A 27391-nucleotide genomic window follows, 5' to 3' on the forward strand; every position below is an offset into this window, starting at 1 on the left:
ACACACCAAAGCCACCTTTTGACCACATAACAAGCCAGTAACAATTACCGTAGATTCCGGACTGCAGAGCGCACCTGATTAAAAGCTGCACGCTCTAATTTTAGAAAGAAAATCAATTTTGTACTTGTACAAGCCGCACCGGATTTTAAGCTGCAGGTGTCCCACGTTGTAATATGACATATTTACACAGAAAGATATTACACGTGAGGATTTTTTAACTTTTAATTAAATCCGTATGGTAACATAAACAAATATATATTGCAAATGCTTTTTTTCGAACAGTGCCTGTAACACAGCTACTTTTAAATATACATACGTATCAGTAACACACAAATTACGTTGCGTATACTTTTTTACTGAACAGTGCACGAACAACATTCCAATATCTCCTAACGACTGGTAAAAAAAATATATATACTGCAGCCTACCAGGAAAAGTTATTGATCGCCTTCTTCATCTTCCTCCTGCGCACTAAAACCATCAAAGTCCTTCAGTGTCCGAATTGAATAAAACCTAAGGATCTCGTCACTCACTTCAGTCTCTTCGTTGTCGCTCTCACTTGAGCGCACGCGGTCCTCTTCATCATGCAGCAGTCCAGCCTTTCGAAACCCGGTGGTGATGGTGGAAATTGTGACACCGCTCCACGCATTTAGGATCCACTGGCAGACTTGAGTTAAAGATGCTCTTCGCATGCGTCCTGTTTTGGTAAAGGATTTCTCACCGCTCGTCATCCAAGCCTCCCACTCAACGCGCAGTGCCACTTTAAATGCCCGGTTCACGCTGATGTCCAGTGGCTGCAAATACTTCGTGGTGCCCCCAGGAATCACAGCTGGAATTGAGTTTGTACTCTTGATGGCAGCTTTCACTGAACTTTCATTGTCAGCCGCTTAAAAAATCACCATCAGTGGAAGCTTTAGTCTGGATGCTGTGCAGCTCAGAACACAAGTAAAATGCATTCTCTCATGGCCACTTGTTTTCAGTGTGATGGACGAGTCACCTTTTTTATTAACAGTCCGAGTGAGAGGCAGGTCAAACGTCAAAGGTACTTCATCCATATTTATGATATCATCTGGCCCAAAGGAATTCTCCGCTATCTTTGTTTGAGTGAATGTGCGGAAGTTAGCAAATTTTTCCTCGTGGTCGGGAGGGAGCTGCTGACACAGAGTCGTGCGTACCCTGACGGACAGGCCTTTTCATCTCATAAATCTAAAACACCACGATGGCCCACCTCTAAAATCTTCGATTTTCATTTTGGTGGTGATTGCTTTAGCCTTCAGTCTGATCTGCACGGTGGAAACACCGCGGCTGCCTGCTCCCTGTGTGGTAACCCAGTCTTCAAGAAAGTTTTCAAGTTCGGGCCATCTGCTATGATTACCTCTGAAAGCTTTTGTCGTCTTTTTGCATCGACTCAGTTCTTCACGCTGGCGTCTCCACCGTCTCAACATCGATTTATTTATGCCAAGATTATGTGCAGCAGCTCAATTTCCTTCTTCAACCGCCAGATTGATCGTCTTTAACTTAAAAGCTGCATCATATGCTTTTCTTCGAGTGTTTTCCATGTTGATGAGGGTGAGTACAAATGACTGATTTACAATAATTTAATTGTGAAAGTGCGCTTGATTTATCATACAATTTCGTTGGACCTCTGTGAACTACTCATCAATTTTATTGGGCTACTGTTACGAGCCAAAATGTTTTTGGCGGCATGAAAAAAAAAACATGCATTAGCCGCACCGTAGTATAGGCCGCAGTGTTGCCGCACTGTTCAAAGTGTGGGAAAAAAGTAGCGGCTTATAGTCTGGAATTTACGGTAAGTATCCTACAATTGAATCAGTGACAGCATTAAAATGTACAAAAGAGATTTTTAAATTAATAATGAATAGATACCCCTCTAATTTTAGTTGCTATTGAACAGTGAAACTGAAAGCCCCTCCAAGATTTAAAAAAATGTTTTCATCCTCCCTATGGATATGGGTCTCTTGCGCAAAAGTAGTATCATCTTGAAGTGTTTTAAATTTCTTAAAGATCTTCTTACGCTTAATAGGTTGGTTCAAGCCATTCAGGTTCCAAGAAATTATATTAATTTTATTAACATCCATAATAATGCTTTAATTTAAGGTTTTAAAAAATAAATTAATGTGCCAACACAAACCAAACCTAAGGGAAGAACAAATTATGGATTCAACCAGAGAGAAAAAAATGCAACATGATTGACAGGAAAACCTCTCAGGACTACCCAGTCGAAAAAGCATAAACTAATAACCCCAAAGCCCAAAAATAAAACATCCAATAGGCAGACAGCATACTAAACTAAACACCCTAAACCCTTTGTCTAATAGGCAGACTCTTTTTTTTTTAAGAAGTTATATACTGACACCACTGACGAAAGACACAACATCAGATACGTGAAAAAAAGAGAAATTCCAAGCATTTTGATACTTTGTCTAACAGAGGTTAGAACGTAGTTAATAGTGGCCGTCTTAAATTCATTTAATAAAAATTGAGCATATATTCAAAAAAGATAGATCCAGCCAAATAATATGTTACGACTGGTGTTAAATTCTTACAAATCCTAAAGAAAAAAATAAAACAGTCAAAACAATGTCTGGGCCGACATAGAACATAGATGAACTTTAAACGATTCAGCTACAAACAACTTTCAGCTAAGGATTAAGTGTTGGAGTTGCTTGCATGACAGTCTTAAGCTCCTTCATAAATTTCCAAGCCTCCTCTGGGGAGTCAAGCCATTTTGGACGAGCATTAGGTGGAAAAATGATCAAATGATCAAATGAGCTGGATCATACAAAGAGGGACGACAGTTCTTATAAAGTTCAGCCATCACTTCCTGATATTTAATTCTTTCTGCATAAACCTCAGGAGCAAAATCTTCAACTATATGAAACTCTACTCCATTATAAATTAGCTTCCCCTGCTTCCTAGCATCTCGAAAAATTGCTTCTTTAGTAGCAAAGTAATGCAGACATAAAATCACCGGGCACAGCTTCATCTTAACCAAAGGCTTTGGGCAGGGGATTCAGTGAGTTCTATCTATTAGCGGAGAAGTTTTGAGTATCTCAATAAAAAGTGAGAATAGCATATTAGTAAAAAACTTTAATGACTCACTGGTTTCCATGTTTTCAGGCAAACCCAGTATGCGTAAATACATTCTGTGACTTCTGCTTTCCAGATCAATCGTTTTCTTCTTAATTCTCGATCATTCTGAAGAAACCTGAACAATTTTCTTTTCCATTGTAGAAATTTTTAATTCTTCTTCTTTAATCACTTGATGCATTGTCTCCTGTTGTCTTCCGATTCTGTTAGTGCCCTTTTTAAGCGTTTGATATTAAGATTCCAGATTCCTCAAAGATTCCTGGACAGTTTAGATGGTTTTTTCAAGCTTTTCATTAGCATTCGTCAGTTTATCAATTTCAGAGTCCATCTTTCCTGTCTTGGTCTGAATATCTTACATCAAAGAAAACATTCTTACGCATGTAGAGACTTCCTCTGCCTCCTTTGTTTGTTCAGTTTCAGAAAGAATTTTGCGATCTCTTAATTCGAATCCAGTTTGGGTTCCAGCCATCGTAATTAAATCGTAAGTCCTTCATTAAAAGTAACAAATCTTCAAAGTTTAAACAAAAGTAGCAGTGGAAGGTAGGTTGTAAAAGAGAGGAGTAACGCCAACACACATCTTACTCTATGAGCTGCCCAGAAGAGACTCTCTGTTATCTCATGTTTTAATGTCCCCGGATTGTTATCTCCTGTTTAAATGCCCCATATAGTTATCTACTGTTTAAATGCCCCAGATTGTTATGTACAGTTTGAGAGGGAGAAAGGAAAATCAGAAATGTCAGTATTACAGTTGAACAAAGGGGATTATGGTGCCATGAGGGAGGAACTAGCCAAAGTTGACTGGAAGGATATCCTAGCAGGGGTGACAGTGGAACAACAATGGCAGGTATTTCTGGGAATAATACAGAAAATTCAGGATCAGTTCATTCCAAAGAGGAAGAAAGATTCCAAGAGGAGTAGGGGGCGACCGTGGCTGACAAAGGAAGTCAAGGACAGTATAAAAATAAAAGAGAAAAAATATAACATAGCAAATATGAGTGGGAAGGCAGAGGATTGGGAAACTTTTAAAGAGCAATAGAAGATAACTATTTGTAATTGTTATATTGTTAAAAAGGAAATATGGGGAGAAAAGATGAGGTACGAAGGTAAGCTAACCAAGGATATAAAGGAGGATAGTAAAAGCTTCTTTAGGTATGTGAAGAGGAAAAAATTAGTTAAGACCAAAGTTGGGCCCTTGAAAGCAGAAACGGGTGAATTTATTATGGGGAACAAGGAAATGGCAGACGAGTTGAACAGGTACTTTGGATCTGTCTTCACTAGGAAAGACACAGACAATCTCCCTGATATAATAGTGGCCAGAGGACCAAGGGTAACAGGGGAACTGAATTAAATTCACATTAGGCAGAAAATGGTGTTGGGTAGACTGATAGGACTGAAGGCTGATAAATCCCCAGGGCCTGACGGTCTGCATCCCAGGGAACTTAAGGAGGTGGCCCTAGAAATCGTGGACACATTGGTAATCATTTTCCAGTGTTCTATAGATTCAGGATCAGTTCCTGAGGATTGGAGGGTAGCTAATGTTATCCCACTTTTTAAGAAAGGAGGGAGAAAACAGGGAATTATAGACCAGTTAGCCTGACATCAGGGAAGATGCTGGAATAAATTATAAAGTTGAAATAGTGGCACATTTGGATAGCAGTAACAGGATCGGTCCGAGTCAGCATGGATTTACAAAGGGAAAATCGTGCTTGACTAATCTTCTGGAATTTTTTGAGGATGTAACTATGAAAATGGACAAGAGAGAGCCAGTGGATGTAGTGTGCCTGGACTTTAAGAAAACCTTTGATAAGATCCCACATAGGAGATCAGTGGGCAAAGTTAGAGCATATGGTATTGGTGTCATAAGGGGACATGAGACAGGACCCAAATGAAGGATGCAGGCACTGAAGTACTAGGGGCAGGACGGGAACAGCTAAACGATAGAACAAGATGTGGAGACCATGGCGTGCGTGAAGGATGTGGCGTTCAAGGTGATCCTGAGGTTCAGAGAGGATCCTGGAGTTCAGAGGAGGATCCTGGAATTCAAAGATGGTCTTGAAGCTCAGAGATGGTCTTGGAGCTAGACTTGAGGCTGGGGTCTCGAGGTTGGGTTCCTGGAACTAGGAATGCTGGGAGGATAGCCCCTGGGTGGGCCACAGAACTCCTGGGCAGGGCCCGGACCTCCCAAGCAGGACACAGGGGCCTGGGCAGGTTGTGGGGCACAACCCGTAGGAGGCGAGGGATCAAAAGGGGCAGAGCCCTCCGCCGGGCAATAGCAATCTGGCCTGGCTTACCTGATGGAGGTAAGGGATAAGAAGGGTCAGAGCCCTCCGCTGGGCAACGGCAGTCCGGCCTGGCTTACCCAATGGAGGCAAGGGATAGGAAGGGGCAGAGTCCCCCGCCGGGCAACGGGAGCCCAGCCTGGCTTACCTGACGGAGGTAAGGGATAGGAAGGGAGCTTGGTCCAGGGTGACTTCCAGACTCACTCGTAGAACTTGTCTATAACAGTGGGTACTCCAAGTCAGGATGAACAGGATAACCCCCAACTATTCTCAGTCCCAGAGTCCCTTATATACACCACCAACCGATAGGCATCAGGTGTACCTCCTTGAGCCCAAACAAGCCAAGATGATCCTCAGGTGTGACTATTTGAGCTCAAGGCGAACTGAGGGACGGTCAAAAGAGTCTGGAGTCCGTGGACCGGATCAAGAACCAGAATGCGGGCTCCGGACTGGACCATAACAATTGGGGGTAGGGTATTGACATGCATAGAAAATTGGTTGGCAGACAGGAAACAAAGAGTAGGAATTAGCGGGTCCTTTTCAGAATGGCAGGCAGTGACTAGTGCAAGGCTCGGTGCTGGGACCGCAGCTATTTACAATATACATTAATGATTTAGATGAAGGGATTAAAAGTAACATTAGCAAATTTGCAGATGACACAAAGCTGGGTGGCAGTGTGAAATATGAGGAGGATGTTAGGAGAATGCAGGGTGACTTGGACAGGTTGGGTGAGTGGGCAAATGTATGGCAGATGCAGTTTAATGTGGATAAATGTGAGGTTATCCACTTTGGTGGAAAGAACAGGAAGGCAGATTACTATCTAAATGGAGTCAAGTTAGGAAAAGGGGAAGTACAACAAGATCTAGGTGTCCTTGTTCATCAGTCACTGAAAGTAAGCATGCAGGTACACCAGGCGGTGAAGAAAGATAATGGCATGCTGGCCTTCATAACAAGGGGAGTTGAGTATTGGAGCAAAGAGGTCCTTCTGCAGTTGTACATGACCCTGATGAGATGACACCCGGAGTATTGTGTTCAGATTTGGTCTCCAAGTCTGAGGAAGGACATTCTTGCTATTGAGGGAGTGCAGCATAGGTTCACAAGGTTGTTTCCCGGGATGGTGGGACTGTCATATGTTGAAAGATTGGAGTGACTGGGCTTGTATACAGTGGAATTTAGAAGGATCAGAGGGGATCTGATTGAAACATATAAGATTATTAAGGGATTGGACATGCTAGAGGCAGGAAACATGTTCCCAATGTTGGAGGAGTCCAGAACCAGCGGTCACAGTTTAAGAATAAGGGGTAGGCCATTTAGAACGGAGTTCAAGAAAAACCTTTTCACCCAGAGTGTTGTGGATCTATGGAATTCTCTGCCTCAGAAGGCAGTGGAGGCCAATTCTCTGGATGCTTTCAAGAAAGGGTTAAATAGAGCTCTTAAAGATGGCAGAGTCGAGGGATATGGGGAGAAGGCAGGAACAGGGTACATTGTGGATTATCAGCCATGATCACATTGAATGGCTGTGCTGGCTCAAAGGGTCGAATGGCCTACTCCTGCACCTATTGTCTATTGCCTGTTTAAATGCCCAGGATCTTTATCACCTGTTTAAATGTCCCCAGGTAATTATCTCCTGTTTAAATGCCCCCAGTAGTTATCTCCCGTTCAAATGTCCCTGGATCTTTATCTCCTGTCTAAGGCTACATCCACACTACGCCGGATAAATCCATAACCAAAGTTTTTTCTCTTTGTTTTTACCCTCCATTCACACTAAAACAGTGTTTTCTTCTCCTGAAACCGGAGCTTTTCAAAAACACTTTACAAGGTGGATATTTTTGAAAATGCTATCAGATGGCAGCACGCTATTTCATTGTTTTCTTGAACACAACCTAACAATTTCAGAACAGACGGCAACGAGACAGCCAGCAGAGTTAGAAATGTACTCACCCAAATACTTTGACCCATAACTCACTGAATAAGTAAGTATACTGTACTCAGTTTGCCCTGTTTTCTGTCCTTGCTCATATGAAGGTGGTTTACCTATTTATGCAAGTACTTCTCAGACAATAGATGTGTTACAGCCTAATGTAACATTGTATGGAAATACAAGGTAACACTGATGCAGACATATTTTATACATTTAACAAGGTGCTTTATTAATGCGACAGTTAGTCAGTTTTTCAATGTTCGTCGTCAGCCGGATCAATCTGTCCGTGAACTCCCTGTCGGTTGCTGCTGTACGCTCCAGTATTGTTTTTTTTAGTTTTAAGTTCTTCTGCACGAGAGCCAACAGCTGTCCGTCGTTTTAAGTTTTTCTAGTCCGTATCTACACCAGCTCGCACTTTCACAGCGAAATTCGACACCAAACATGTCGCTTGTTTTCAGTAGATGTATCCTGTGCATGCACAGCAGCAGGAGATTCGCCGGTATCTCCATTTCAATGTGGACAGAGGCATTTTCAAAATTATCCAGTCTAGTGTGGATGTAGCTTAAATGTCCCAGATTTTTATCTCCTGTTTAAATGCCCTGGATAGTTATCTCCTGTTTAAATGCCCCAGAGAGCTATCTACTGTTTAAATGACCCCTGGTAGTTATCTCCTGTTTAAATGCCTTGGATTGTATACTCCTAAATGCCCCGAATAGTTACAAGAGTGATGGAGTATTGAGGAAACAGGTAGGATACAGAAGGACTTAGGCTGATGAGGAAAATAGTCAAGAAAGTGGCAAATGAAATACAATGTTGGAAAATGCATGGTCATGCACTTTGGTAGTAGAAATAAATGTGCGGATTATTTTCTAAATGGGGAGAAAATCCAGGAATCTGAGATGCAGAGGGACTTGGGAGTCCTTGTGCAGAACACCCTGAAGGTTAACTTGCAGGTTGAGTCAGTGGTGACAAAGGCAAATGCAATATTAACATTCATTTCAAGAGGTCAATAATACAAGAGCAAGGATGTAATGCTGAGGCTTTATAAGGCACTGCTGAGGCCTCACTTTGAGTATTGTGAAGAGTTTTGGGCCCCTCATCTTAGAAGAGATGTGCTGGCATTGGAGAGGGTCCAGAGGAGGTTCACAAGGATGATTCCAGGAATGAAAGGGTTCCAGGAATGAAAATGTTCCAGGAACATTTGATGGCTCTGGGTCTGTACTTGCTGGAATTCAGAAGCATGAGGGAGGATCGCATTGAAACCTTTCGAATGTGGAAAGGCCTAGACAGAGTAGATGTGGAAAAGATGTCTCCCATGGTGGGAGCGTCTAGCACAAGAGGGCACAGCCACATCTTGTGTGTCACCCTTTCAAAACAGAGATGCGGAGAAATTTCTTTAGCCAGACTTGGGGGAATTTGTTGCCACGTGCAGCTGCAGAGACTAGGTCGTTGGATGTATTTAAGGAAGAGATTGATAGGTTCTTGATTGGACATGGCATCAAAGGTTAAGGGGAGAAGGCCAGGTACTGGGGTTGAGGAGGAGATTTTAAAAAAAGGATCAGCCATGATTGGACGGCGGAGCAGACTCGATGGGCCAGATGTCCTAATTCTGTCCCTATGTCATATGGTCTTATTTCCTATTTAAATGTCCCGAATAGTTATCTCATGTTTAAATGCCCATGGATTGTTATCTGCTGTTCATCCTTGCAGTTGGTTAAGCAAGAACCCCTTCAGAACTGGTCTTTAATATACATTGAACACACCAAAATGCTGGAGGAACTCAGCAGGCCAGGCAGCATCTATGGAGAAGAGTACAGATGATGTTTCGAGCTGAAACCCTTCAGCAGGACGGGAGAAAAAAAGCTGAGGAGAAGATTTGAAAGATGGAGCAGGGCAGAGAGAAACGCCAGGCAATAGGTGAAACTTGGAAGGAGAGGGATGAAGCAAAGAGCCAGGAAGTTTATTGGTGAAAGACACAGAGGCCATGGAAGAAAGAAAATAAGGCAGGTGGGAGCACCAGAAGGAGGCAATGGGTGGGCAAGGAGATAACATGAGAGAGGAACAAGGGGATGAGAAATGGTGAAGGAGGAGCATTACTAGAAGTTTGTATCTGTTGCTCTGATTTCCAGCATCTGCAGATTTTCTCTTGTTTTTAATATACGTGTATTTGTTTAAATATGTGGGTCTGTTTAAATGCACAGGTTTGTGCAGATTTCATTATAAATTGAAGGTTCCTTGGCGAACAATGCATTTTTTTTTTCCCACAGCTTCAACTGCAACTAAATCAAGATGTGAATGTCTTGCATCAAGACAGTGAGAATTCTCCAAAAAGTAAACGTGGAGTGTTGCCAAAGCAAGCTACAAATATAATGAGGTCCTGGTTGTTCCAGCACATTGCGGTGAGTATTACATGGTGTGTGCTTGGTGACAGCTGAATCAGATGGCTGTTTCCAATTTGTTACACTCATTTAGACAGAATTGCCTTTTTATTTTTTGTGTTGAATTGATTACATTGCCAATTCTAGGCACATCTGATATCAGGGAGCTGCTCATATGCTAAATGTTTTCAACTGCATATCCAATCCTCGTTAGCATCACCTTTCGCTGCTGTACCAGGAATTTGCATTGAATCTGACATTTGACAAGTGGAGTGTTTCGTCTTTCACAGAGTATTGACCTATTTAGCACAAAGAAATTCCTGAATTTTACATTATGGAGTTCTTTTCATAACCATATTATTGACAAAATCTGTAGGAAACATTTACCCAGATAAGCAAAGTTACATTTATCCAAATTGTGAATATAATGTGAAACACCATAGAAGATAGAACAGTACAGCACAGTACTTGTCCTTCTGCCCATGATGTTTATTCTGACTCTTCCCTCTTACGAAACCCATAACCCTCCATTTTTCTTTCATCTATGTGTCTATCGAAGCATTTCTTAAATGTCTCTAATATATTTACTTCTACCACTACTCCTGGCAGTGCATTCTGCATACTCACACTATTTTCTGTGTAAGGAATGTAGCTCTGACATTACCCCGCCAAAACCTTTGTACAATTATGCCCCCTGTATAAGCTATTACTGCCACAGGAAAAAGGCGCTGGCTGTACACTCAATCTATACCCCTCATCATCTTGAACACCTCTATTAAATCACCTATCATTCTCTTTGCACTAAAGAGTAAAGACCTAGCATGCTCAACCTTTCCTCAGGAGACATGCTGTCTAATTCAGGCAGTGTCCTGGTAAATCTCATCTGCACCCTCTATATCACCTCTCAGCCTCCAACACCTCGTGGGAAACAGGTCCAGTCTATCTGATCTTTCACTATAATTCAGTCCCTCCAGTGCAGGCACCATGTTTTTTGCAGCTTCTCTAGCTTAATCACATCCTTCCTGTAGTGTGGTGAACAATTCTGCACACAAACAACATCAGTAAGAGTAGGATGCTCTGGAGGATGAACACGTGGCTGAGGAACTGGTGTAGGCGGCAGGGTTTCAGATTTCAGGATCATTGGGACCTCTTCTGGGGTAGGTGGGACCTGTACAAAAGAGGTGGGTTACACCTGAACTACAGGGGGACCAATATCCTTGCAGGGAGGTTTGTTAGTGCTATTGGGGAGGGTTTAAACTAGATTTGCAGGGGGGATGGGAACCAGAGTGACAGAGCAGATAGTGGAACGGGGTAAAAATAAATGTTAAAAGTTCATGCAAAGTCACAAATAGAAGGTTTGTGTGTGGTAGTAATAATCTTCTGAGGTGTGTCTATTTCAATGCGAGGGGTATTGTAGGGAAGGCAGATGAGCTGAGAGCGTGGATTGACAAGTGGAATTATGACATTATAGCTATTAGTGAAACGGCTACAGGAGGGGCAGGACTGGCAGCTTAATGTTCCAGGGTTCAGATGTTTCAGACGCAATAGAGGCAGAGGGATGAAAGGTGGGGCGTGGCTTTGCTAGTCAGGGAAAATATTACAGCAGTGCTTCGGCGGGACAGATTAGAGGGCTTGTCTACCGATGCCATATGGGTGGTGCTGAGAAACAGGAAAGGTATGAACACATTAATGGGGTTGTATTATAGACCACCCAATAGTCAGCGAGAATTGGAGGAGCAAACCTGCAGAGAGATAGCAGACAACTGCAGGAAACATAAAGTTGTGATAGTAGGGGATTTTAATTTTCCACATATTGATTGGAATTCCCATACTGTTAAGGGTCTAGACGGGTTAGAGTTTGTAAAATGTGTCCAGGAAAGTTTTCTAAATCAATATATAGAGGTACCGATTAGAGAGGATGCAATATTAGATCTCCTATTAGGAAACGAGTTAGGACAGATGACGGAAGTGTGTGTAGGGGAACACTTTGGTCCCAGTGATCATAACACCATTAGTTTCAACTTGATCATGGATGAAGATAGATCTGCTCCTTGGGTTGAGGTTCTAAACTGGAAAAAGGCCAAATTTGAAGAAATGAGAAAGGATCTAAAAAGCGTGGATTGGGACAGGTTGTTCACTGGCAAGGGTGTAATTGGTAAGTGGGAGGCCTTCAAAGGAGAAATTTTGAGAGTGCAGAGTTTGTATGTTCCTGTCAGGATTGAAGGCAAAGAATAAGGACTAATAAGAATAAGGAACCTTGGTTCTCGAGGGATATTGGAACTTTGATAAAGAATAAGAGAGAGATGTATAACATGTATAGGCAACAGGAAGCAAATAAGATGCTTGAGGAGTATAAAAAGTGCAAAACAATACCTAAGAAAGAAATCAGGGGGGCTAAAAGCAGACATGAGGTTGCTTTGGCAGTCAAGATGAAGGTTAATCCAAAGAGCTTCTACAGGTATATTAAGAGCAAAAGGATAGTAAGGGATAAAATTGGTCCTCTTGAAGATCAGAGTGGTCGGTTGTGTATGGAACCAAAAGAAATGTTTTTTTTTTGCGTCTGTATTTACCAAGGAAACAGGAAAGGAGTCTATGGAAATAAGACAAACAAAAAGTGAGGTCATGGAACCTATACAGATTGAAGAGGAGGAGGTGCTTGCTGTCTTGAGGCAAATCAGAGTAGATAAATCCACAGGACCTGACAGGGTATTCCCTCGGACCTTGAAGGAGACTAGTGTTGAAATTGCAGGGGCCCTGGCAGATATATTTAAAATGTTGGTATCTACAGGTGAGGTGCCAGAGGATAGCTCATGTAGTTCCGTTGTTTAAAAAAGGTTCTAAAAGTAATCCGGGAAATTATAGGCCGGTAAATTTGACGTCAGTAGTAGGCAAGTTATTGGAAGGAGTACTAAGAGGTAGGATCTACAAGTATTTGGATAGACGGGGACTTATTAGGAGGAGTCAACATGGCTTTGTGCATGGTAGGTCATGTTTAACCAATCTGTTGGAGTTTTTCGAGGAGGTTACCAGGAAAGTGGATGAAGGGAAGGCAGTGGATGTTGTCTACATGGACTTCAGTAAGGCCTTTGACAAGGTCCCGCACAGGACGTTAGGAAGATTCAGTCGCTAGGTATACATGGAGAGGTAGTAAATTGGATTAGACATTGGCTCAATGTGAGAAGCCAGAATGTGGTAGTGGAGGATTGCTACTCTGAGTGGAGGCCTGTGACTAGTGGTGTGCCACAGGGATCAGTGCTGGGTCCATTGTTATTTGTCATCTATATCAACGAACTGGATGATAATGTGGTAAATTGGAGCAGCAAATTTGCTGATGATACAAAGATTGGAGGTGTAGTGGACATTGAGGAAGGATTTCAAAGCTTGCAGAGGAATTTGGACCAGCTGGAAAAATGGGCTGATAAATGGCAAATGGAGTTTAATGCAGACGAGTGTGAGGTATTGCACTTTGGAAGGACAAACCAAGGTAGAACATACAAGGTAAATGGTAGGACACTGAGGGGTGCAGTAGAACAGAGGGATCTGGGAGTACAGATACATAACTCCCTAAAAGTGGCATCACAAGTAGATAGGGTCGTAGAGGGAGCTTTTGGTACATTGGCCTTTATAAATCAAAATATTGAGTATAAGAGTTGGAATGTAATGGTGAGGTTGTATAAGACATTGGTGAGACTGAATTTGGAGTATTGTATGCAGTTTTGGTCACCTAATTACAGAATTACACCTAATTAATAAGGTTGAAAGAGTGCAGAGAAGGTTTACAAGGATGTTGCCGGGACTTGAGAAACTGAGTTACAGAGAAAGGTTGAATAGGCTAGGACTTTATTCACTGGAGCGTAGGAGAATGAGAGGAGATTTGATAGAGGTACATAAAATTATGACAGGTATAAATAGAGTGAATGCAAACAGGCTTTTTCCACTGAGCCTAGGGAAAAAAAAACCAGAAGACATGGGCTAAGGGTGAAGGGGGAAAAGTTTAAAGGGAACATTAGGGGGTGCTTCTTCACACAGAGAGTGGTGAGAGTGTGGAATGAGCTGCCAGATGAACTGGTAAATGCAGGCTTACTTTTAACATTTAAGATAAATTTGGACAGGTACATGGATGGGAGGGGTATGGAGGGATATGGTCCAGGTGCAGGTCAGTGGGACTAGGCAGGAAAATGGTTCGGCACAGTCAAGAAGGGCCAAAGGGCCTGTTTCTGTGCTGTAGTGTTTTATATTCCTATGGATGTTGTTTACTTGCATTTTAAAAAGGCCTTTTACAAGGTGCCACACATGAGTCTGCTTAACAAGATAAAAGCCCCATGGTATTACAAGAAAGATACTAGCATGGATAGAAGATTGGCTGACTTGCAGGAGGCAAGGAATGGGAATAAAGATTAGCTTTTTTGGTTGGCTGACGGAATTGATGGTTTTGTGACCAAGTTTGCGGAAGATACGAAGATAGATGGAGGGGCAGGTAGTGTTGTGGAAGCAGGGAGTCTTAGGACAAATTAGGAGAATGGGCAAAAAAGTGGCAGATGAAATATAGTGCAGGAAAGTGTATGGTCATGTACTTTGGTAGAAGGAAGAAAGGCGTAGACTACTGTAATGCCCTCATTCATATTTTTAATAATTATGCTGTATGATTTCATTTTGGCAGTTCTGTGCAAGCTGCTTGTTTGTCAGCTTACGTTTGGGTTACTGTTGAAGATAAGAGTTGAGGAGAAATGTGTGCCATCCAGTTAGGATGGTCTGATTAAGGGAAGTTTCTCTGGTGAGGGACACTAAGGTTGGTCTTGAGGCTTTTGTCGAGAGAAGACACTGGGGAGAACCAGTAGCAACATACAATCCAGTGGGAGACCCATTTGTTCATGATGGATTGAGAGCAACATTCAGAAGGTAGTGTGTATTTTTATGTTGACCAAGGGCCCACGTGTGAGTAATAGAAAAGTTCAACATGAGCTCCAACTTGTGAACATTTGACTGTTTAGTTAGAATGGGCCCTTTTCTTTTTGTTATTCTTTACTAACCCTTTAGTTAAGATTCATAAATACAATTCCTTTAATCATATGCAGTGTACTGTTATTTTGTGGCATTAATTTGTAACAGGGTAGCAAATGACACAGCATCCACACAAACCAGGGATTGGTGTGGGATCAAGCACGCCTCAATCTCACGAGTTTGGCGGGGCCAGAAGGTTGTCTTCCCTAGACTGATGCAGCCAACGAAACCGGGTGGTTTCACTACTTTCTAAACAAAGAAAAAATTCAAAATCAAAGGTACAAAGAAATTAAGGAACCTTTGTATAGGATTCCCTAAAGATCAATTTTCAGTTTGATTCAGTGGCAAATGCAATGTTAGCATTCATTTTGAGAGTATGAAAATATAAGAGCAAGGATGTGATACTGAGGCTTTATAAGGCATTGGTCAGTCCACACAGAGTATCCTGAGCAGTTTTGGGAGCCTTATCTAAGAAATGCTAAGCCGGCATTGCAGAAGGTCCAGAGGTTCTGAGAATGAAAGTGTTAATGTACGAGTAGCATTTGGTGGCTAATGAAGAGGGATCTTATTGAATCCTGTTGAATATTAAAGGCCTAGATAATGTGGATGTGGTGATGATTTTTCCTGTAATGGGTGAATTTAGGAACAAAGAGCACAGCTTCAGAATAGAGGGATATCCATTTAGAACAGAAATGAGAGGAATTTCTTTAGCAAAGGAGAGTGAATGTGTAGAATTCATTGTCACAGACAGCTGTGGAAGTCAAGTAATTGGGTATATTAAAGATGGAGGTTAATAGACAATAGACAGGAGGAGCAGGAGTAGGCCATTCGGCCCTTCTAGCCAGCACCGCCATTCACTGTGATCATGGCTGATCATACACCATCAGTACCCCGTTCCTGCCCTCCCCCCATATCCCTTGACCGCTATCTTTAAGAGCTCTATCTAACTCTCTTGAAAGCATCCAGAGACTTGGCCTCCACTGCCTTCTGGGGCAGAGCATTCCACATATCCACCACTCTCTGGGTGAAAATTGTTTTTCCGCATCTCTGTTCTAAATGGCCTACCCCTTATTCTTAAACTATGGCCTCTAGTTCTGGACCCACCCATCAGCAGAAACATGCTTCCTGCCTCCAGTGTATCCAATCCCTTGATAATCTTACCTGTTTCAATCAGATCCCCTCTCATCCTTCTAAATTCCAGTGTATACAAGCCCAGTCGCTCCAATATTTCAACATATGACAGTCCCGCCATTCCTGGAAACAACCTTGTGAACCTACGCTGCACTCCCTCAGTAGCGAGAATGTCCTTCCTCAAATTTGGAGACCAAAACTGCACACAGTACTCCAGGTGGGGCCTCACCCGGGCCCTGTACAGCTGCAGAAGGACCTCTTTACTCCTATACTCAATTCCTCTTGTTATAAAGGCCAGCTTTCTTCACTGCCTGCTGTACCTGCATGCTTGTGTACAATGTCCTGGGTATGTTACTCAAAATGGCCTCTTTGGTTTGTTACAAGTAGGAATGTTTCTTTGTCGGATAAGTGTTTCTCTAGCCGTTGTTTCACTTTAGAATGGCTGATATGGTAATTGTATTCATTTGTTAATCAATGGGGAATGTCATTGTGTCTTGTGATGCTGGGAACTTGGGGGAGGGGTTTTCGCGGGTTTTTTGGGAGAGGCCGAGGAAGACGCTGAGGAAGGTGGACATGTGCTGGACTGCTCGTAAGACCACCGGGGTGGTCCCAGGTGCGATGGTCGTATGGGTCGATTGGTTCGTTGATTGAGCTCCAACGAGTGCACTAAACAGACTGAACTTTGATAAGTTGGCGCCTTTTGTTTTTTTCCTTGTATATATATATATAGTATTGCCTACTATTTTTTAATTTTAGTAAACTCTTTAAAGTGCATTTCATAACAGTATTTGTTGTGGGTTTGATACTGTTGGCGGGCGCGAGGCATTAACTCGATTCTCACAGCATCTGTGTGTACGGGAGGTGGGTTGGAGAGTGGCTGGATCTCCTTTTTTCCCCTAGACATATACCAGCCTGTGGGTAAGGGTTACATTTGCTTTCATTGACTGATGTACAAGAACACCTAGATCTCGTTGTACTTCCCCTTTTCCTAACTTGACTCTTAGATAGTAATCTGCCTTCTTGTTCTTTCCACCAAAATGGATAACGTCACACTTATCCACATTAAACTGCATCTGCCATACATTTGCCCACTCACCCAACCTGTCCAAGTCACCCTGCATTCTCATAACATCCTCCTGACATTTCACACTGCTACCCAGCTTTGTGTCATCGGCAAATTTGCTAATGTTACTTTTAATCCCTTCATCTAAATCATTAATGTATATTGTAAACAGCTGCAGTCCCAGCACTGAACCTTGTGGTACCCCACTGGTCACAGCCTGCCATTCTGAAAGGGACCTGTTAATCCCTACTGTTTCCTGCCAGCCAGCCAATTTTCAGTCCATGTCAGTACTCTGCCCCCAATACCATGTGCCCTAATTTTGCCCACTAATCTCCTATGTGGGACTTTATCAAAGGCTTTCTAAAAGTCCAGGTACACTACATCCACTGGCTCTCCCTTGTCCATTTTCATAGTTACATGCTCAAAAAACTCCAGAAGCTTAGTCAAGCATGATTTCCCCTTCATAAATTCATGCTGACTCAGTCTGATCCTTCTACTGCTATCCAAATGTGTCATAATTTCATCTTTTATAAGTGACTCCAGCATCTTTCCCACCGCTGACATCAGGCTAACTGGTCTACAATTCCCTGTTTTCTCTCTCCCTCCTTTCTTGAAAAGTGGGACAACATTAGCCACCCTCTAATCAGCAGGAACTGTTCCTGAATCTATAGAACATTGGAAAATGATTACCAATGCATCCACGATTTCTAGAGCCACCTCTTTAAGTACCCTGGAATGCAGACCATCAGGTCCCAGGGACTTAACAGCCTTCAGACTCAGTCTATCCAACACTGTTTCTTGCCTAATATAAATTTCCTTCAGTTCAGCCTTTACCCTAGTTCCTTTGGCCACTATTACATCTGGGAGATTGTTTGTGTCTTCCCCAGTGAAGACAGATCCAAAGTACCTGTTCAACTCTTCTGCCATTTCCTTGTTCCCCATAATAAATTCACCCATTTGCCTTCAATGGCTCAATTTTGGTCTTAACTAATTTTTTGCTATTCACATACCTAAAGAAGCTTTTACTATCCTCCTTTATATTCTTGGCTAGTTTACCTTCGTACCTCATTTTTTCTTAGCGTATTGCCTTTTGTTATCTTCTGTTGCTCTTTAAAAGCTTCCCAGTCCTCCGGTTTCCCGCTCATCTTTGCTATGTTATACTTATCTTTTATTTTTATACTGTCCTTTACTTCCTTCGTCAGCCATGGCCGCTCCTTACTCCCCTTAGGATCTTGGTTCCTCTGGAATGAACCGATCCTGCACCTTCTGTATTATTCCCAGAAATACCTGCCATTGTTGTTCCACTGTCTTCCCTGGTAGGGTATTGTTCCATTGAACTTTGGCCAGCTCCTCCCTCATTGCTCCAAAGTTCCCTTTGTTCAACTGTAATACTGACGCTGTGGCGACCCACTTTCTGCACAGGTGATCCGGCTCACAAATAGCCAGCGCGCGGGGGGAGACTTTAGTAACGTACCTCCAACGTCATTTCCGCCCGGAGAGGGTGGGTGCTAGGGATTTAAATGCCAGCACCGTGAAGTTTGAATAAACTAGTCTCGAAATGACTTACTGACTGCGTGTCATTATTTCAGCGCTGTGTGTAGCACATCGCTACATTGCTGACCCCGACGGTCCAAACAGGATTTGGACCAAAGATGACCAACTCTTCATCTGTTCATGCAGTTTTGCTAAAACTGCCGACTTTCTGGACACTGCGACCACGCGTGTGGTTTAGGCAAGCAGAAGCCCAGTTCCAGATTTGGCAGAAAGCCTCTGATTCCACGCGTTACTACCACATGGTGAGCACCCTTGACCAGCAGACGGCTGCCCAGGTTGCAGATTTCATACATTCGCCCCCAGAAGAAGGCAAATATGAAGCATTCAAAGCGCTGCTCATTGGGACCTTTGGCCTCTCACGGCGTGAGTGGGGTGCCCGCCTGCTTCACCTGGACGGTTTGGGAGACAGACTGCCGTCAGCATTGATGAACAAGATCCTGTCCCTGGCTGACGGACACAAGCCCTGCCTCATGTTCGAGCAAGCGTTCCTGGAGCAACTGCCCGAAGACATACATCTGCTGCTGGCCGATGCAGATTTCAGCAACCCCCAGAAGGTGGCAGCCCGGGCAGACGTGCTGTGGAAAGCCAAGAGGGAGAGCGTGGCGTCCGTCGGTCGGAATACCAGACCAGGCCCGGCAGGGGGGCGCACACGCACAGGCAGGAGTGAGGAGGCCAGTGTACAGTGGTGTTTCTACCACCAGCGGTGGGGCACAAAAGCCTGACCTGCAAGGGTCAGGGCCAGCTGACGCTAATGACTATAGTGGCTGGCCACCAGGACAGCCTCTTGTAAGTCTGGGACAAACGGTCAGAACGCCGTTTCTCAGTCGACACCGGAGCGGAGATCAGTGTCTTGCCCCCGACGGGGTACGACACCCGCAACAGGAAGCCAGGATCCAACCTGAGGGCCGCAAACGGCAGCACGATAGGGACCTACGGCACCCACACAGTGCAGCTGCAGTTCGGCGCTAGCTGGTTCACGTGGGACTTCACACTGGCCACCGTGGCCCAACCACTCCTGGGGTGGACTTCTTGCGAGCTCACAGCCTGCTGGTCGACTTGCAAGGGAAAAGACTGGTACATGCCGAGACTTTCCAAACGTTCTCCCTGGGTGAAGCCAAGTTGCTGACCCCACACTTGGACTCCATCACGCTGTCGGACAACAAATTCACCAGAATCCTGGCGGACTGCCCATTGATTCTGGCACCGCAGTTCACGGCAGCTATGCCCAGGCACGGGGTATAGCACCACATTCTGACCCAGGGACCACCCCTCCATGCCTGCGCACGAAGGCTTCCCCCAGAAAAGCTCCGCCTGGCAGAGGAGTTCAAGAGGATGGAGGAATTGGGGATCTGACAGCCCATGGGCCTCCCCCCTGCACATGGTGCCCAAAGCTACAGGGGGCTGGAGACCATGCGGCGACTACCACAGGCTGAACGAGGCTACAACACCAGACTGCTACCCTGTGCCGCACATTCAGGACTGCAGCAAACCTGCACGGCACACGGATCTTCTCCAAGGTAGACCTCATCCAGGGATACCATCAAATCCCGATGCCTCTGGACGACGTCCCTAAAACGGCACTCATCACCCCTTTCAGCCTTTTCAAGTTCCTCCGCATACCGTTCGGCCTAAAGAATGCCGCATAGACGTTCCAGCGGTTAATGAACATGGTGGGACGCGACCTGGACTTCGCTTTCATCTATTTGGACGACATCCTCATAGCCAGCAGTAGTCGCCAGGAGCATCTGTCCCACCTCCGTCAACTCTACGCCGGACTGAGTGAATACGGCCTCACGATCAACCCGGCCAAGTGCCAGTTCAGTCTCGATACCATCGACTTCTTGGGGCACAGGATTACCAAAGACGGGGCAACACCTCTGCCCGCCAAGGTAGACGCGATCCGCCACTTTGCCCGGCCCAACATGGTCAAAGGCCTGCAGTTGTTCGTTGGTATGGTGAACTTCTACCACCGTTTCCTCCCCTCAGCAGCCCGTATCATGCACCTTTTGTACACCCTGATGTCGGGTAAAGGCAAGGACATTACTTGGGACGAGGAGGCCGGGGCCGCTTTTGTTAAAGCCAAGGAAGCCTTGGCAGATGCTGCAATGCTGGTGCACCCCAGAACGGACGTTCCGACCGCCCTCACGGTGGACCCATCCAACACAGCAGTCGGTGGGGTGCTGGAGCAGCTCATCAAAGGGTGCTGGCAACCCCTGGCGTTCTTCAGCAAGCACCTATGACCACCCGAACTCAAGTACAGCGCTTTCGACTGGGAGCTGTTGGTGCTATACCTGGTGATCTGGCATTTCAGGTACTTCTTAGAAGGCAGGCTGTTCGCCGCGTTCACGGACCACAAACCGTTGACCTTCACGTTCACGAAGGTGTCCGATCCCTGGTCGACTCGCCAGCAGCGACATCTGTCCCACATCTCGGAGTACACGACGGACATCCAGCATGTCTCGGGAAAGGACAACGTCGTGGCAGACACACTCTCCAGACCAGCTGTCCAGGCCGTGGCCCTGGGGGTGGACTATGCAGCACTGGCGGAGGCGCAGCAGGCAGACAACGAGATGCCCAGCTACGGGACCGCAGTCTTGGGTTTGCAGCTGCATGACTTTTGCATAGGCCCAGGTGATAGGACCTTCCTGTGCAACGTGGCTACCGGCCAACCTTGCCCCATTGTCCCGGCAGCCTGGAGGCGGCGGGTTTTCGACTCCATACACGGTTTGGCACACCCATCTATCAGGACAACCATCCGGCTAGTCTCCAGCAAGTTCGAGTGGCACGGACTTCACAAGCAGGTCAGTGAATGGGCCAGAACGTGCGCACAATGCCAAACAGCCAAGGTGCAGCAGCACACTAAAGCCCCGCCGCAGCAGTTTGAACCCGCCCACCGGAGGTTCGATCACATTCATGTGGATGTTGTGGGCCCCCTACTAGTGTCCCGAGGAGCGCGGTACCTCCTAACGATGGTAGACCAGTTCACGAGGTGGCCAGAGGCAGTCCCGCTCACCGACACATCTGCCGATTCCTGAGCCCGAGCACTGATCGCAACCTGGGTAGCACACTTCGGGGTACCGGCCCACATTACCTCCTACAGAGGCGCCCAGTTCACCTCCAGCCTGTGGTCGGCTGTGGCCAGCCTGTTGGGAATGCAGCTGCACCACAGAACTGCCTACCACCCACAGTTGAACGGACTGGTGGAATGCTTCTACCGTCACTTGAAGTCGGCTCTCATGGCCCGCCTGAGAGGACCTAACTGGGTGGACAAGCTTCCCTGGGTCCTGCTTGGAATTCGTACAGTGCCCAAAGAGGATCTGCACGCCTCGTCGGCCGAGTTGGTGTATAGTGCACCCCTGGCCGTACCGGGAGAGTTCATACCAACCCCAAGGGGGCAAGAGGAAGAACCCGCAGCAGTCCTAGACAGGCTACGCGAAAGGCTCGACAATCTGGCCCCCGTACCAACTTCACAGCACAGACGGACCCCGACCCATGTACCCAAAGACCTGTAAAACTGCAAGTTTGTGTTTGTACGAAGGGGCGGACACCAGGCGCCACTACAGCAGCCATACGAAGGGCCGTTCAAGGTGATCAACAACAGGTCCACATACGTTCTAAAAGTTGGTGGGAAAGAGGTGGTTTTCACAGTGGACTGACTCAAACCAGCCCATGTGGACATGACGCAGCTGGTCGAGGTTCAGGCACCGCGGCGCAGAGGCAGACCTCCCAAACAGAGGCTGATCCAGACTGTGGACATTGGGGGGGTGTATCGCCGGTTCTGGGGGGGGGTTATGTGGCGATCCACTTTCTGCACAGGCGAACCGGCTCACAAATAGCCAGTGCGCGGGGGGAGACTTTAGTAATGTACCTCTGACATCATTTCCGCCCGGAGAGGGCGGGCACTAGGGATTTAAATGCCAGCACCGCGAAGTTTGAATAAACTAGTCTTGAAACGACTTACTGACTGTGTGTCATTATTTCAGCACTGTGTGTAGCACATTGCTACAACACATCCAATTTTCCCTTCTCTTTCTCAAATTGTAGGTTAAAACATATCATATTATGGTCACTACCTCCTAATGGCTCCTTTACCTCGAGGTCCCTGATCAAATCCAGTTCATTGCACAACACTAAATCTAGAATTGCCTTCTCCTTGGTAGGCTCCAGTACAAGCTGTTCTAAGAATCCATCTCGGAGGCACTCCACAAACTCCCTTTCTTGGGGTCCAGTACCATTCTGATTCTCCCAGTCTACCTGCATGTTGAAATCCCCCATGACAACTGTATCATTACCTTTGTGACGTGCCAATTTTAACTCTTCATTCAACTTGCATCCTACATCCAGACTGCTGTTTGGGGCCTGTAGATAACTCCCATTGGGGAGTTTCTACCCTTAATTTCTCAGTTCTATCCATACTGACTCTACATCCCCTGATTCTATGTCTCCCCTCGCAAGGGACTGAATACCATTCCTCACCAACAGAGCCACCCCACCCCCTCTGCCAGTCAGTCTGTCCTTTCGATAAGATGCATACCCTTGAATATTCATTTCCTAGGCCCTGTTCGCTTGAAGCCATGTCTGTTATCCCCACAACATCGTACTTGCTCATTTCCAACTGATCCTCAAGCTCATCTACTTATACTTTCCTTATACTTCATGCATTCATATATACTTTTAATTTGTTACTGCCCTCACCTTTCATATCACTTCCTATTTCACTTTGCCATTCTATATGATCTCTTCTTAAGCTTTCTGCTCCATTGATTCTGTTGTGCTTTTTAACTTCTCCTATTTTCACTTTCCCTTTGACTCCATCTTTATATTTCCAGTTAATCCCCTTCCCCCCACTACTTAGTTTAAACACATCCATGTTGCAGTAGCAAACCTGCCTGTCAGAATGCTGGTCCCCCGTCTGTTAAGGTACAACCTGTCCCTTTTGTACAATTCATCCCTACCCCAAAACAAACCCCAGTGATCCAAGAATGTATATCCTTGCTTCCTGCACCAGTTCCTCAGCCACACATTCAAATCCATTATCTCCCTGTTCCTGCCCTCTCCAGCACGAGGAACTGGAAGCAAACCAGAGGTAACCACCCTGGAAGTCCTGCTTTTCAGCCTTCTTCTGAGTTCTCTGAAGTCCCGCTGCAGAATGTCCTTCCTCTTATTACCAACATCATTTGTGCTGACATGCACTACCACTTCCGGCTGTTCACCTTCACCCTTGAGGATTCCCTGCAATCGGTCCGTGATGTCCTGGATCCTAGCACCAGGGAGGCAACACATCTTCCTTAAATCTCGCCTGTTGCTGCAAAAATCCCTTTCCATACCTCTTACTATGGCGAGTCCCCTACTGCCACAGCTCTTGCTGACAACTGACTCCTTGGCTCTGCTTCTACACCAGTTTTCAACTCTCAGACCTGTCCACCTCTCAAACTGGTAGTGTCTTCTGTCCTGACAGCTTCCAAGAGGGTGAACCTGTTTACAAGTACATCCCCCAGTACATCCCCCAGGGTCTCCTGTACTTCAAGCATCCTTTCTTTCCTCATCATCACCCCCCTTCTCTCTTCGAGTATCCTCAGTGTAACAACCTCACTGTAGGTCCTGTCCAGAAAACTCCCATTTTCACAGATGAACCTGAGGTCATCTAGTTCTTTCTTCAGTGTTGTAACATGCTCCTTCAGAAGCTGAATCTGGACACACTTCCCACAGCTGCAGCAGCCAGTGGCACCATCAGTGTCCCTGACCTCCCACATCATGCACAAAGCACGTCTTCACCCTCCGGAATTGTGGCATAGTCTCCTCTCTCAGCCTCCTCACCAAAGACTCTCAAGCCAAACACCAGCACTTTTCACAACAGGCCACTCTGCTAGAGCTCTCCCTCTTTTTATTTGCTTGAGCTTTGTAAGCTGCTTGGTCACCTGACCTCGATTGCCCAATCAGCTGTTTTCTGCTGAGTCTGAGCTATTCAATTCTTGATTGCACAAACCAACTGCCAAAACTGCCAGAATCTCTCGAGCCAAAGACTAGCACTTTTCACACCAGGCACTTCCCTTGACTAGGCCGCTTCCCGACAGGCCTTGATTAGGTTCTTGTTTAGTAAGAGTGTCAAAGGTTATGGGAGAAGGAAAGAGAATGGGGTTGAAAGGGATAATAAATCAGCCATGATGGAATGGCAGAGCAGACTTGATGGGCTGAATGGCCTAATTCTGCTCCTAGATCTTATAATATATAATATTATAATATAATACTCCGAGTGTGACCTCAACCACATTTTGTACAACTGTAACATGATGTTCTATCTCTTATATTCAAAGCCAGAGAAGGCAACTATGTCTTATACCATCCTTACTACCCTATCTACCTGTGTTGCTACCTTCAGGGAATTTGGTACTTGTACCGCAAGGTTACCATTACTGGAGAGAAGGTTCTTGGTAAAATGAAAGGTCTAAAGATAAGTAAGTCACCTAGACCAAATGGTGTGCACCCAGGGTTCTCAAAGAGGTGGCCGAAGAGATTGTGGAGGTATTAGTAATGATCTTTCAAGAATCACTAGATTCTGGAATGGTTCCGGAAGGCTGGAAAATTGCAAATGTCACTCCTCACTTAAAGAAGGGAGAGAGGCAGAAGAAAGGAAATTAATAGGCCAGTTAGTCTGACCTCAGTGGTTGGGAAGATATTGCATCAATTGTTAATGATGTGGTTTTGGAATACTTGGAGGCTCATGATAAAATAGGCCGTAGTCAGTTTGAATTCCTCAAGAGAAAATCTTGGCTGACAAATCTGTTAGAATTCTTTGAAGAAATAGAAGGCCTTTGACAAGTTGTCACCCATGAAGCTGGTTAACAAGCTGTGAGCTCATGGTATTAGAGAAAAGGTTCTAGCATGGATATAGCAGTGACTGATTGGCAGGAGGCAAAGAGTGGGAATAAAGAGAGCCTTTTCTGGTTGGCTGCTGGTGACTAGTGATGTTCACAGAGGTCTATGTTGAGACCTTTTACATTTACATTATATGTCAATGATTTGGATGATGGAATTGAGGGCTTTATTGCAAAGTTTGCAGATGATATGAAGATAGGTGAAGGGGCAGGTAACTTTGAGGAAGCAGAGAGGCTACAGAAGGACTTAGATAGATTAGGATAATTGGCAAAGAAGTGGCAGATGGAACACAGTGTCGGTAAGTGTTCTATATTGTCATCACTTTGGTAGAAGAAATGAAAAGGTTGACTACTTTCTAAATGGAGAGGAAGTACAAAAATACCAAAGTGCAAAGTGATCTGGAGCCCTTGTGCTGGATTCCTTAAAGGTTAATTAGCAGGTTGAATCTGTGGTGAGAAAGGCAAATGCAATGTTAGCATTCAGTTCAAGAGGACTAGAATATAAAAGCTTGGATGTAATGTTGAGAGTTTATAAAGCACTGGTAAGGCCTCACTTGGAGTATTATGAGCGGTTTTGGGCTCCTTATCTTAGGAAGGATGTACTGAAACTGGAGAGGGTTCAAAGGAGATTTACAAAAATGATTCCAGGATTAAACGGCTTGTCATCTGAAGAGCATTGGGTGGCTCTGGACCTGTATTCACTGGAATCCAGAAGAATGATGGGTGACCTCATTGAGACCTATTAAATGGAGAAAGGCCTTGATAGAGTGGATGTGGAGATGATGTTTCCTATGGGGGAAGAGTTTATCACAGCCTCAGAATAGAGGGACATCCTTTTTTTTATAATTTATTTTTTAATTGAAGTTCATCAAACAAACATTTCCATAAGATGTATTTCAGACATTGTACATTATATATCTTATAATCATATATATCACAAAATCTCCACAAAGTATTTATCTGGGGTACACACTTATAGAAAAGAGTGGAAAGCAAAAACAAGCAAAATGAAAGAACTATGTACAAATAGGGAGTGATCTTTTTTTTTAACAACGAACAGATTCATTGATTTGTGAGAATAAAATCAGGCCTATGAGTCAATATGTAGTTAAACCATTTTTCCCAGTATGAATCAAATTGTTTCAGCTTATGATTAACAGATGCTGTTATCTTCTCCATTTTGTAAATGTCCATTGTAATTTCCATCCATATATTTAAAGTTGGGCTCTCCTGTGATAACCATTTCCTAGTAAAAGTCTTTTTACCAGCCACCAACAGTTATTCATTAAATATTTATCTCTTTTCAACCATTCTTGAGGTATATATCCAAAATATATGGTCTTACTCTCCAAGGGTATTTCACATTTAAAGATATCTTGTAGGGCATTGTGTATCCCCCTCCAATACTTTTTGATAACAGGGCAGTGCCAAAAAATATGATAATGATTTGCATTTTGATTTCCACAATTTCTCCAGCAAACAGGGAGGTTATTATCATAATGGGATTTCTGAGAGGATGTAATAAAATATCTTATCAAATTTTTGCATCCAAACTCAATCCATTTCTGTGAACTGGTACACTTCCATTGATACCTCCATATTATTGTCCATTCTTCCTCAGATATAAATATCCCTCCGACCTTCTCCCATTTTGTTTTAATGTATGAAGTCAAATGTGTTTTAAGATTTGACAACCTCTTATACATGTTTGAAATGATTCTACTACCATTATCTGAATTATATGCTTTTCTAAAGAGTTCTATCAAGCACGTACTTGCCTTGGTTACATTTTTAAGCGTCTTAACATATTGTCGCATCTGTAAATATCGATAGAAATCTTGTTTTTCTAATAAGTGTTTCTCTTTAAGCTTTTCAAAACTGAACAGTGTTCCTTCTTTTATGATGTTGCAAGAACTGTTATTCCTTTAGCTGTCCAGTCCTTAAATCTAGCATCCAATTTATTTGGTGTAAAATCCTAGTCATATGCACACCATTTAAGAATTGTAATATCTCCCTCTAGATTATATTCTTTTATAGTAGTTTTCCATATTTTAAGAGTCAATTTCACCCATGGGGTA

General features: G+C 44.4%; 1 protein-coding gene across 4 annotated transcripts in view; it reads left to right on the top strand.

Annotated features, from left to right (window-relative positions):
• The window catches only part of pknox1.1 (pbx/knotted 1 homeobox 1.1), a 273179-nt gene that overhangs the window by 207034 nt on the left and 38754 nt on the right, over positions 1-27391 (top strand). For all 4 annotated transcript variants that reach the window (XM_059969035.1, XM_059969036.1, XM_059969037.1 and 1 more), the window contains one exon: positions 9579-9710. In XM_059969035.1, coding sequence (XP_059825018.1) covers positions 9579-9710 — 132 coding nt within the window. The remainder of the gene's footprint in view (positions 1-9578; positions 9711-27391) is intronic.

The sequence above is a fragment of the Hypanus sabinus genome, chromosome 4, assembly GCF_030144855.1.
Source record: "Hypanus sabinus isolate sHypSab1 chromosome 4, sHypSab1.hap1, whole genome shotgun sequence".
Classification (NCBI taxonomy): domain Eukaryota; kingdom Metazoa; phylum Chordata; class Chondrichthyes; order Myliobatiformes; family Dasyatidae; genus Hypanus; species Hypanus sabinus.